This window comes from Choristoneura fumiferana, chromosome 6 (genome assembly GCF_025370935.1).
Source record: "Choristoneura fumiferana chromosome 6, NRCan_CFum_1, whole genome shotgun sequence".
In the NCBI taxonomy this organism is placed as follows: domain Eukaryota; kingdom Metazoa; phylum Arthropoda; class Insecta; order Lepidoptera; family Tortricidae; genus Choristoneura; species Choristoneura fumiferana.
In genome coordinates, this window is record NC_133477.1 from 1,086,625 (window position 1) to 1,100,584 (window position 13,960).

Consider the following 13,960-nt stretch of genomic DNA (forward strand, 5'->3'; position numbering starts at 1 on the left):
AAGTGTCAGAGGGACCGCAACCCACGATCTTCGAGTTTTGTAGCAGCCCTGCTGAGCGGATTTCACATTCGTACTACGACCGCAAGCTGGTTGGCGCAGGCCTCGGCTGCTCACGGACGCGGACGGCTTCGTCCAGATTCTACCGCGACTGCCATACAAATTGTAGGCACGTTGTATAACCTATACTACTCACGGCGAACATGCGGCGAACCTTGCGGCTACTACGAAACTCGAAGTTCGTATCGTACCGTCCCTCTCGCTCTCGTATTAAATAGTATAAGTGTCAGAGGGACCGCACGACACGAACTTCTAGTTTCGAGTGTCGTAGTAGCCCTGCTTGATCCCTTTGACAGTTTCACTGACATTTCTGATAGTAGATGCAACAGTTTCGATCTAAGTTTAGATTTTCTCATTTTTTTGCAGGCAAAGGTAATATCTTGCATTCAGCCAAGTTATTTAACATAAATTATTTTAATAAAATAAGATGGTTGCACTTGGTTGCACTAATAAATTATTGACAAAAACATGTACTCCAACTGCAATCCGGCTGCAAAATGGGAGTTTGGATGCAGTTATTGCGCAGTTAGTACAACTGCACCAGCACTGGACCCGACTGTCAGAGGACTGCATTCCAACTGCCATTTTAGGCAGTCGGAGTGCAGTTCTTACGCAGTTCTGATGTAGTTCTGCCATTTTACAGCCGGATTGCAATTGGAATGCGGTCCGTGTGTACCAGACCGTACATTACGACGCCTACCACCTACCTTATCAGCGACTTATTTATTATAGGAACTTCGATTTGTAATTTACCTTCACGTAAATCAAGATTGTTTTTTTGGAATCTTTTTATATTTTTTATTTCCATTCCAATTTTTTTTTCTCTTACGGTCATCCCGTAAAACCTAAATTGAAAATACAAACTGAAATATAGATGCACAGAAAAACCAGAAAAATAAGACCAGCACTGGGAATCGAACCCAGGTCCTCGGTATTCCGTACCGCGTGCTATACCGCTACACCACTGCCGGTCAACCACCACTGCTGGTCACTGCTGGTGGACCAGCAGTGGTGTAGCGGTATAGCACGCGGTACAGAATACCGAGGACCTGGGTTCGATTTCTAGTGCTGGTCCTTTTTTTCCGGTTTTTCTGTGCATCTATATTTCAGTTTGTATTTTCAATTTTGAAATTAGTTTGTCTTTAATTTTTTCTCCCAAAATGTATCATCTTTAAGTAAAAGTGAAATAAAGTGCCCGGTTGAAGTGTAGCCTTTAGAAATGGACTTGAAAAATGTATCAAAGAAAACGAAATTCAGATGTAGAATTATGAAAAGGAAACTAAAACTACTGAAATTAACAAAAATAGTAACTGGTATGACCAGATCCAAGGTCTCCATGTCACGTGTCGAGCACAGTGTATATTTGCTGTGTGGAGTGGTGAAAATCATCACCTCAAAACAGCAATCATACTTATAGATGATACATTTTGGGGAAAAAAATGAAAGACAAACTAATTTTATTTTATATGGACTGGTTACTACCCGAAATTGTTGATTCCCGTCGAGCTCGGGGAATGCCACTAAGGGAAAAAGAATCTTCATCAAAAATAACTGTAGAACCTCCTCTGACTGAAGAAAAAGAACTTTCTTCTACATATCTAGATACTTTTCAAGCGACGAAAATAGGGAAAACATCGCTTCATGCTCCAGACAATCAACTTTGGAATCTCCTCTGACTGAAGATAAATAACTTTCTCCTACATATCTATACTTCTCAAGTCACGAAAATAAGAAAAGCATCGCTTCATGCTCCAGACAATTTTGGAAGAGCTATAAATTTATTTAAAACTAATTGTTGCCGTCGACTGCGTCCGCACGGAATCCGATTTAGAGCAATTTTTTATTATATCCAAAAATATTTATTTTCCGTAACATAAAGTATCCTAAATGTTGACCAGACTAATAAGCTATCTAACTAATTTGGCTCAGGGACCCAAAGAGGGTCTTGGCCTCCGAAACAAGAGCATGCCATCTGTCCCGATCGTGCACAGCCACGTCGCCAGTCGTGGTCGTGGAGACGTCGATGATCCGCCTGGACACTGTCCTCCCAGCGTACGCTCTTTCGGCAGCCCGATCCTCTCCCATTCGTAGTAGGTGGCCGAACCAGCGAAGTCTGTGTGATTTTGTTATGCCGATGATGTTGGGTTCAGCCACCAGCTCCTGGATCTCTCTCTTTTTACGGATCCTCCACGAGCCGTCGTCTCTCTTGACAGGTCCCAGGATCTTACGCAAGACCTTCCTTTCCGCTACAAGGAGTTGATATTCCTCTTTGTGTGTTAGTGTCCAGGCCTCACAGCCATACATAAGGACAGGTCTTACGACAGTTTTATAGATCCTTAACTTTGTATTCCTGCTGAGAAGCCTGGACAACAACACCAATAAGCTATCACTACACAAAATTTCGTTGATTTCTGTTTAGTAGTTTCTGAGTTATTATGATTAACTCAGGGACTTTATACATCCCCTTGGCCCATAGAGCTTATGGGAACGGAAGCATTACCATGTCCTCGGTACCGCTCTGCTTTCAGAGCATGACATTAGGTGCGTGTGAGCTAACTTTGGGGGCGGCAGACGTGAGCTTGCCTTCGGAATCCAAAAGCTTAATGGTTGCTTGACCTGAAATGTATATTTCAGATTTTTATTTTATTTATGACGGTGGAAGCATTCTACACTTCTACTGAACGTAGATATAGTTTAGATATAGTTAGTGTTTAGTTTTGAAACTAAGGGACCCCATACATCCCTGTATTATAATAATATTTTTTTTGTAATTTTTTCTTTAATTGTATACTGTAGTTTTTTAGTACCTATTTTATTTGCAATTATTTTATTTTGAAAAAAACGACTTTCTGCCAAGTTTCTTGCGGCGCATTCTTCTTGGCAATGAATAATGATGGTCTTTCCGAAAGCGGTGGTAGTTTAAAAAATGACGTGTAAAAGTGCCCATTGCGGCCTATTTACTGAATAAATGATTTCATTTCATTTCGTAAAAGTGAACAGACAACTTTTTCTTTACTGTTTTATTATTATATGTATAGATTTGCCTAGCTTGTAATCGAGATTTTCAGATTGAAATAAAAATGTTTTTTTATTTGTATTGATTTACCTTTATATCCTTTTCATCATATCTATCTATCGACCTATTCAGTCTAAATGTATATCCATTCCCTACGTTACAAATCAAACTGTGGGCATGAAGAGGCATAAATAATTTGTTTATTACCAAGACTATTCATATTAAACGAAGATTTTCTTTATTAAACCAAAAAAATGTGTAATTATAATTTTAAGGAAAAATCCGGAATTCACATTAACCAGAATACGGATACAAACAGAATATGGCCGTCAACGGGCTGCGTGACAGATGCGCGAGGCGCCCCGCAATCGCCTCCACCGCGTCGTCTGCTTCACCCCCTCAAATACCGAAAATTCTTCTATAAGCGCGCCTTAATTTTTAATACAAGCTCTTGTCGACTGTGCTTTTTGTTGATTGTACTTGCACTGTCATCCACCCCACATAAGTACCTATGTCAAATTAGCTTTGCTTAAAAAAAAAACACAATCATAATTTGATTGCTTAACAGCGACATCTCTTGTCTGGGTGAGCGGTTGGTTCCGAAAGAGTGCATAAATAGCGTAGTAGAAATAAGCCACCTGAGATATGTATGCACAGGAAAAATTCGTGTCTAGATTCCTGTCCAGCGGTGGTGTAGGGGTTATAGCACGCAGCACGGATTGCTGAGGACCTGAGTTCGATTCCCAGCGCTGGTCTCTTTTTCTGGTTTTTCTGTGTATCCATGTCTCAGTTTGTATTTTCGACTTCAATATACTCCTCTTTCTGTTTGCTCCAGCGACGACATGTTCCTAATGGTAATGGTTGAACAGCTGCATCAGTTGATGCAACATAAATTGGTTTGCTGTCTAACCACTTTACTACGGCTATCATATTGTCGCCCCTTACAACGTACAACGCAATTGAAAGAGCCTCTTCCAGCTCTTCGTAACATAGCGTCAGACTTGAACAATAAACGCTTTTTTTTTCTTTGCATTGGGCCGTTGATATTCAGGCACTCTATTTTTCATTAACGTTCCTGTTACCTTTATTTCTCTTCCCAATAGATTGTAAAGAAGTGAAATAACGATCTATGAAAATTGCAGAACCTCGAGTAAAAGTATCCACAAGTTTGAGCACAAAATATCCTCCGAGATTTATTATTACTTCTGTGTCTGAGATCAAGTTTGTCAGGAGTTGAATAAAGTGCCGATTCAGTTGTCGTGCTTGCCATTAAAAACACTTTTATACCTTCTGGTTGATTGTAAATTTAAAACTGAATACTCGTATGTAAACAATCATGCAAGACAACGTCATGTAAATTAATTAAAAGAAAAATTTGAAAAATTAAGACAAGATGTACTAATTTACACTTTTAGTAAGTTACATTTGATAGTAATAAAAAAACAACGTGTCAATAGAAGTAAGCATAATATAATTTTCCAAGACAGTAGACAGTCGTGAAACATAATTTAAATGTAAATAATCACTTAAAAACTCCGTAGGCTTTAACCTTTGATTTCTAGAAAGTAGCTCAATACCACCAAGTGAAAGTAGCCGTCCACAGCGAGCATCACAACTGCAGGAAAGAAAAACCTAATTTAAATAATTGAAAAAGCATAAATGATACTTACTTAACACATTATTTTGCCGTAGGTAACACATAATATTTAATGAACTAAAATAATTTCCTTGCTCACCCGCGACCTTACGATAGCTAAGCTTATGCAAAATATGCGTGTTCATGCAGTTCCTCCACCTCCACACTGTAAGAACACACACAAATCACACAAACCCATCTATCACCACCACCACACTACACTGACGCGTTTAAAAAAAAAATGCGACCCTTCTTGTTTCGTCATGTCTGTGTGTCTGTCTGTCCGTCCGTCCGCAGCTTTGCTCAGAGACTCTAGTGTTCAAAAGCTGTAATTTAGGACAAACATAATTATGTAGCAACTATACCGACAAAATGTGTATGTCTGGCATTTTACAGGTTGCAGCCCAAATCTAAACGGTACTTAGAAAAGAGCAAAATAATAGTTTTAAACTATTTTGAATAAAAAAACTGGCCAAGAACGTGTTGGACACGCCCGAAATAGGGTTCCGTAGCCATTACGAAAAAATTAAGTAATATTTTTCTAAGGATTTCGTATTTTGTACGGCATATTCCAAGTTTAGGTGTATACGACTGGATGGCCAAGTGGTTAGAGAAGCTGACTACGAAGCTTGAGGTCCCGGATTCGAATCGCGGCCGGGGCAGATATTTGTATGAATAATACCTACGAATGTTTGTTCTCGGGTCTTATGTGTATAATATGTATTTAAGTATGTATTTATCCATATAAGTATGTTTATCCGTTGCCTAGTGTCCATAGTACAAGCTTTGCTTAGTTTGGGACTAGGTAATTGGTGTCAAGTGTCCCACGGTATATTTATATTTATTATATACTAGCTGTTGCCCGCGGCTTCGCCCCCGTTGTAATTTTTCTAAAATGTCTTCCATAAAAACCTTCTCTTGACAATAACGAACACAACAAAAAAAGAATTAGGAAAATCGGTCTAGCCGTTCTCGAGTTTTGCGATTAGCAACACATTTTACGATTCATTTTTATTTATACATATAGATAGATTTTATACCTTAGGTCGCTATTTACTCTTAAACTACTAATAATTCTCAAGAAAACTTAACCGTTATAGTTTTCCTTGTATGTTTGATATACTTAAAACCATCCTGATTTTTTTCAAATTTTTCTACCCACCATGTCCGGTTTAGATTTTAGAGGGAGGGACGCCCGATTTTAACGAAAATTTTCACTTTAAAGTTGAATATTTGGCAAACAGATCACGAAAAATCGTTTGAGCAACCCCCTAAATATTTTTTCATCACACTTGCTCGTAAACAGTGTCATAACATGCAGGCTACCTTGGTTGCAACCCCCCAAATAAAACCCTCGACCTTAATGTGCTTGTCATGAAACCCTTGGTCGGTAAATGAGTCATTGCGCGTACACATTTTCTTGCCAAGAAGCCCAAGGTCGGTAAATGGGTCCGTGCCCGTACTGATGGTGCTGCGCCGTGCCGCGTGCCCGTACGCGCGCTGTTGCTGCAGGACTACATGGTCTACATGCACACGCACGTTGCGGCGCATGCCAAGGGAGGTTGAGGGCGACGCTGCCAAGAGCACAGCCTAAGGTATCGCTAATATTGGAAGAACTATATTTTTTCTTTTACAAATATATTATTTTACTTGCAAATGTGATGAAAAACATTGTATGTCACATGGGCGGTACTAGAATTACGAACATCGACTCATTAAAGCCCTCAGTCTTCGACTTCGGGCTTCTAATAGACTCTCGTTCGTAATTCCTTATTTACCGCCCTTAAGACACAGTGTATTATTAAAGTCCTATCCAATGATACCCCACACTTGAAGGTTGGATGAGAGAAAAAAATCACCTCCACTTTACGTCTATGGGAGGTAGGTACTCTAAAAAAATGATATTTTTTTTAATTTTTATTGTACCATTTTGTCGGCATAGTTTACATATACATATATTCGTGCAAAATTACAGCTTTCTAGCATTGACAGTCCCTCAGCAAATCCGCGGACGGACAGACAGACAGACATATTATGGCGAAACTATAAGGGTTCCGTTTTTGCCATTTTGGCTACGGAACCCTAAAAAATCCGAATACCAGGACTCAAAAAATTACTGCTAGTGTCTGGTGTAGATTTTTCAAAAAATCTTTATGAAATGAAATGAAATATTTTAATTTTACTTATTCACAATGAACATATGATTACAGTTCAGTTCAGTTCAGTTCAGTTCTTGGATACTGTAGAAACATTTATCAGTCAGCATTAAAAAATCTTTAAAATCGGAATATCACAACAATTATATTAATTTTAACTAAATTGTTTTGACACAAACAAGTCAAGTGGTTTAGAATTCTGTCAAGTAACTTAAAGCTCAACAGTCGGGACATATTAGTGAGATACTGTCCTGGGTGTTGAATCTTAAGTTAACGAATTTGATTGCTTAGTAGCGACATCTCTTGTCTGGGTGAGCGGTTGATTCCGAAAGAGTGTGACGTCTCTCGATGAGAGCGGAACATAGATGTCGCTAGTCATCATCATCATCATCATCAACCCAGCCTATATACGTCCCACTGCTGGGCACAGGCCTCCTCTCAGAACAAGAGGGCTTGGGCCATAGTTCCCACGCGGGCGCAGTGCGGATTGGGAACTTCACACGCACCATTGAATTTCTTCGCAGGTTTGTGCAGGTTTCCTCACGATGTTTTCCTTCACCGCAAAGCTCGTGGTAAATTTCAAACACATGTCATGATGTCGCTAGTGCTGCTGCATAAGTAGAATAGTAGAAATAAGCAACCTGAGATATGTATGCATAGGAAAAATTCGTGTCTAGATTCCTGTCCAGCGGTGGTGTAGGGGTTAAAGCACGCAGCACGGATTGCTGAGGACCTGGGTTCGATTCCCAGCGCTGGTCTCTTTTTCTGGTTTTTCTGTGCATCCATGTCTCAGTTTGTATTTTCGATATGGTTTCACGGGATACCCGTAAAAGTAACAAATTTGGAGTTGAAATAAAAAATACAAAAAGACTCCAAAAAACCAATCATAATTTAGATGTTTATTTTAAAAATAAAATTTCTTTACTTAATATTTAATATTAAAAACGTAAATCTTACTTACACATGTGCGCCGATATCGCTGTAGTCATTGATATGGCCGTCAATGCAAACAAAATGTCCATTAAAGCGGATATTATAAGCCATGGCAGCATCAACCACCCATTTTCCTGCGAACAAGCAAAATTTAAATCTTTCATACCACAAAGAGTAACCTCTCTCCTCTCCTCTCCTGTAGAAAACAATGAGAATATTGTTTCTCAAAAAGGAAGGAAAAAGGATACCTTTACGTAATGTCGCCATTAAGTACATCTGCAAAATTCTCCAGAACGTTAATAATACCGGACAAAGATCACAAGTCTCGAGCAAGTAGAGAGGTTTTGAATTCGGAATGCAGAAGTGTCCAGTAAGTACGACACAGATCTCATAACATCATTGTAATTTGAACTTAGAACTCTTTGTTACCCGACTGCCCGAAGGAGGGTTATGTTTTTCGAGCGTATGTATGTATGTATGTAAGTATGTATGTATGTATGTGGGTATGTATGTCCATTTCTTTGGTCCTCGCTGCAGCCTAAACGGCTGGACGGATTGTAACATATGAGGTATCACTGGATTTGTCATAACTGTCGGAGTGACATAGGTTATATAATATTTCAATATGACGTCTGCAAAAAAAATATGGCGAAGGAATAATAAAAATATATGTCGGCGCAAATCATAAAAAGGAGTTGATTTGACGTCAAAGAGGCTCAGCGCGTGTTTGGCGCTTTCCGATGGCGCTACTGTCGCGATCACGTGCTGACGGAACGGCGAGAACCGGCGCGCGGCCGAGCGTCATTCTCGTGGAGACTCGCAACCGGAGCGCGCGTGTTATCCCGTCGGATCGTCTGCCTCTTTGCCGTTATAGTTTAAATTTGAAAAGTTACCGTTATAATTTGAATTGTGTTCCAATTAAATAATGTGTGATTGACTTTCTGGGTTTCATTCCGACATATATTTTGTATTTTAACAATATGGGAATCAAATGAAAGCTAATAATTAGCCCATTCTAAATATACATTGGTTATAATACTTTTTTACCCGACTGCCCGAAGGAGGGTTATGTTTTTCGAGTGTATGTATGTATGTATGTGGGTATGTGGGTATGTATGTCCATTTCTTTGGTCCTCGCTGCAGCTTAAACGGCTAAACGGATTTTAACATATGAGGTATCATTGGATTCGTCATAACTATCGGAGTGACAGAGGCTATATAATATTTCAATTTGGCGTCTGCGAAAAAAAATATGGCGGAGGAAAGAAAAAAATATTTTGTATTGTAACAATATGGGTATCAAATAAAAGCTAATAATTAGCCCATTCTAAATATATACAGGTTATAATACTTTTAATCTACCGTTTTCACATAAATATCAAAAAAGTGTGTGGGTCCCAGTGTTGAACTTTAAATTAGCTACTTAACAGAGTTCTAGACCACTAGGCTTATTTTCTTCCTTTTAGTTTTAGCAGCCGGGTTTTTGATTTTTTTTTAATCTACTATTTTCACAGAAATATCAAAAAAGTATTAAATAAAAATCATTAAATTTAAAAAATCAAAAACCCCGACTGCTTTAAAAACTAAAAGGAAGAAAATAAGTCTAGTGGTCTAGAACTCTGTCAAAAAGCTCATTTAAGGTTCAACAGTCGGGACCCATTCAAATGTATGTATGTAAGTATGTAAACTTTTTATTGTACAAAAGGAAAGAAACAAAACACAATTGACAAACATTGAGAGACTTGTACAAAGGCGGACTTATCCCTTTAAGGGATCTCTACCAGTCAACCTTTGAGTAGATGAAAGGAGTAATCAGTTAGGGTCCGACAAAGGGTATTAGCTACGCTGGGGTGCCGTGTCGTGATAGTTTCTTGCCTACATTGTTTTCTCGTTTGTCTGTCATTTATGTTTAGTTAACTGTCACGAATAAATGTTTATTTTCTTTCTAATTTTATAAGGATTCTCTTTTTATTAACCCCCGACGCAAAAAGAGAGGTGTTATAAGTTTGACCGCTATGTGTGTCTGTGCGTCTGGCTGTGTGTCTGTCTGTGGCACCGTAGCTCTTAAACGGGTAGACCGATTTGAATGCGGTTTGTTTTATTTGAAAGCAGGTTTTCTAGCAATGGTTCTTAGACATGTTTTATCAAAATTGGTTTAGCCGTTTCAAAATCATCAGTTCTTTTGTTCGCTGCGGTAGGAATCATAGACGCATAATGGGTATTTACTTTACTTTCAAACATATTTGGGATCTAAAATTTGAAACACCCATGTATGCTATATAACTATGCAAGATTATGGAATTCTCGGCCTGATGCTGCAGCCAGGATATCCAGAATACTAGTAGGTACACTCTTTATAAAACCATAGCAGATATATCGTGTTTGGATTCGTTTTGATCAGTATTTGATTCTACATACAATGCAATGGTGGCAACAGGATGAGCTGATGCTGCAGCCAGGATATCCAGCACACCAGTAGGTATACTCTTGAAAAATTAATTGCAGATATGTCGTGTTTCATTCCTTTTGATCAGTATTTGATTCTACATACAATACAATGGTGGCAACACGATGAGCTGATGCTGCAGCCAGGATATCCAACATACTAGTTCATTGAAAATACAAACTGAGACATAGATGCTCAGAAAAACCAGAAAAAGAGACGAATGAGAGCGCTGGGAATCGAAGCCAGGTCCTCAGCAATCCGTGCTGCGTGCTATAACCCCTACACCACACACCACACCTACACACACCTACTAGTACACTTTAAAAATATATACCAGTTTAAAAAACATGAAATAAAAAAAAACTAAATTAAAAATTAAAAAAACCGCCGACACACAAAAACCTCCTGAAAAAAAACGCCGCCAAAAAAGATAACTAAAAAGTAAAAAATAATTATGCCCTACCTAGCTGTTGCTCGCGACTTCATATGCGAAGAATTCGTTTGTCCCTATCTCGCGGGACTATGCTGATTCCCGCAAAATTAACCTAAGTTCATTTAGTATAAGTACCTCCTGTTAATCTTAGCGGTCCCCCGACACCGACGACGCTTAGATAAAAAAAAAGTTACTAGGTACTTATACTAAATTAACTTAGGCTAATTTTGCGGAAAATCAGCATAGTCCCCGCGGGATAGGGATAAACGAATTCTTCGCAGATGAAGTCGCGGGCAACAACTAGGTAGGGCATAATAATTTTTTACTTTTTAGTTGTCTTTTTGGCGGCGTTTTTTGTCGGCGTTTTTTTTCAGGAGTTTTTTTGTGTGTCGGGGGTTTTTTAAATTTTTTATTATAGATTTTTTAGGTAGTTCCACCAGAGTTGAAGTGAATACACACGCAGTGACACACGCAACTACAAAAAGAACTTATTGCACAAATGGAGAATGAATAAAATTAATTAGTAAATTCAAAATCCTGCTGTCGTTGTCATAACACGACTTGTGCTTGTCTGTGTGACCTCAAGTCTGGCGAAACTACCTATACTTGAATAAAGTAGGTCGAGGAACCTAAAAATTTTAAATTAGTTTTTCTTACCAATATCATTCCTACGAGTAGTAAAACGACGGAAATTATATGAGGAAATAGCATGATTAACCAAATTATGAGGAAGGTACTTGCGAGGGCTGAAAATAAAAATAAGAATTAAATTTAATTTTGCCGCTTAAATCCGCAGTTTCATTTACGATATGGTTTCACGGGATACCCGTAAAAGTAACAAATTTGGAGTTGAAATAAAAAAAATACAAAAATACTCCAAAAAACCAATCATAATTTGATTGCTTAGTAGCGACATTTCTTGTCTGGGCGAGCGGTTAGTTCCGAAACAATATGACGTCTGTCGACGCAACATAGATGTCGCTAGTGCTGCTGCTTAAGTAGCATAGTAGAAATAAGCAACCTGAGATATGTATGCATAGGAAAAATTTGTGTCTAGATTCCTGTCCAGCAGTGGTGTAGGGGTTATAGCACGCAGCACGGATTGCTGAAGACCTGGGTTCGATTCCCAGTGCTGGTCTCTTTTTCTGGTTTTTCTGTGCATCCATGTCTCAGTTTGAAGGTCATATTATAATTTGGTAAACAAAAACAACTGCTCTCTACGTTGATGGCAACAAGAAAGGTCACCTCACCCCTATTGGGACACTGGTTTACAACGGGTGCCATCTATTTGGCATATTTTTTAATGTCCGAAACTGATTACGCATAACAGGTTTTGCATAATTTATTTACGCCGAATCTTAAACTTGCCGAAATTTAAAACGGTTACATAAATATTATTTAAAAATTGCTCGGAAACAATATTGATCATCAAATAATTATATTGGGTTCCAATCCAAAATAATAGATGTGTCACTAAAACTGAATCACCGAACAATATAGAAATGGCTTCCTGAAAATTAATTATAATCACTGTAAAATTATATTAATCATCAAATAATGTTGCTAAGAAAATATAGAGCCCAGTGGGCTCAATAAATATTTTTCTTGAAGAACCACTTGTTTAATTTCACCATTAAACCATCTGTTTTATATTACGTTCATGCCCCTCCTGTTAAAACTAGCCCCAGTTCTGTTAATATTAGCCCCAAAACCGGGGTTAAAAGTAACACCTGAGTTTTTTCAAAAAAGTGTATTTTTTCTTATTATTCTTTTACAGATTTTTATTTTTAATGTAATTAATTGTAGCTAGATAAGTTTTCGTGGATATGAACTAATAACCACTTCCATACCATCACTCGTTTCAGAGATATGAGTCCTTAGTCAAATTTTGTTACGTTTGACCCCTGTCTCTACAAACTGGCACGATTTTACTAGAATAATGTGAACCGGGCATAATACAGTTGCACCAACTTACGACTGAATGACCCTACATCATTATCGTCTTTGCCTTTGTCGCCATCGGGCGCCACCAGTGCACCAAGAACAATAATAAACACAAAAAATACCACTTTCAATGTTGCGCATATTGCTATTATCATAGACCCCTTTTTTAGTTCCACGGTTATGCAGCAATTCTTCAGCACTGTAAAATAATATGATCAGACTTAATAATAAGGATATCTTATTTAAATAGGTACTCCCTTTTACCTACAGCTTCACTTGCGTTAAACAAGAGCACTTCAAAAGCAAGCAAACAGGCCAGCAAGCAACTATTGTCTTAAAAATTTACCGAATAAAATTCGTGACATTTGCGGCACGTCACTGCGATTCCGTATTTTAAGCAGCGGTGTGGAGGGCATGCAATAAAACCGGCCTAGAGCGTGTCGGACACGCCCAAAATAGGGTTCCGTAGCCATTACGAAAAAATTAAGTAATCTTTTTCTGAGGATTTCGTATTTTATACGGAATCTTCCAAGTTTAGGTATATTTTATACCTTAGGCTGCTATTTACTCATAAACTGCTAATAATTCTCAAGTAAACTTAGCCGTTATAGTTTTCCTTGACGGTTTGATATACTTACTACCATCCTGATTTTTTTTTAAATTTTCCACCCACCGGTTTAGATTTTAGAGGGGGGGGGGCGATCGACTTTCATGAAAATTTGCACTAAAATTTCTGACACAGACAGACAGATAGACAGACATGGCGAAACTATAAGGGTTCCGTTTTTGCCATTTTGGCTCCGGAACCGTAAAAATAGCTTTTAAATGACATTAAATACGAGGTTCTATTCGACGTATTCATGAAGTTATGAATCAAACATGGATCAATTTAGTTTTTTTATTATTCCTGTAAAGTTAACTTTTTGCACTTGCGCGTTTCTTCTGCGGGGGCGGCGTAATATAGGAGACGAAAATTCGTAAGACGCGTATCGGCGACCAAGATGCTAACCGTACCATGACCGGACGGGAAGGTGAGGTGAGGTGCCTTTAGTGTAAGTTTTCGGTTACAAAATACGTCTCGATCGCGTTCGCGTTAAAATCTCAATTATGGAAACACGAACATCGCAAATGTTCCGCTAGAGGCGCTGGTCGTGTTTCCATACAAATTGAGATTTTAACGCGAACGCGATCGAAACGTATTTGTAACCGAAAACTTACACTGAGGGTACTGGGAAGCGGGCGAGATTTCGCATTCCAGCGAGGTGCAAACTTAGCTTGGTAGGTATATAGTGTAGGATAATATGATTAGTTCTTCTTTGAAGACGGCTTGTACCGGTTT

General features: G+C 38.5%; 1 protein-coding gene across 1 annotated transcript; it reads right to left on the reverse strand.

Annotated features, from left to right (window-relative positions):
- Positions 1–4,523: 4,523 nt before the first annotated feature.
- LOC141428480 (uncharacterized) lies at positions 4,524–12,820 on the reverse strand (the record flags this gene model as incomplete). Its single annotated transcript, XM_074088473.1, is given in 4 exon segments — positions 4,524–4,688; positions 7,827–7,932; positions 11,335–11,423; positions 12,653–12,820. Coding segments are annotated over 4 exon segments (434 nt in total), but the record flags the coding sequence as incomplete, so codon positions are not given.
- Positions 12,821–13,960: the final 1,140 nt, after the last annotated feature.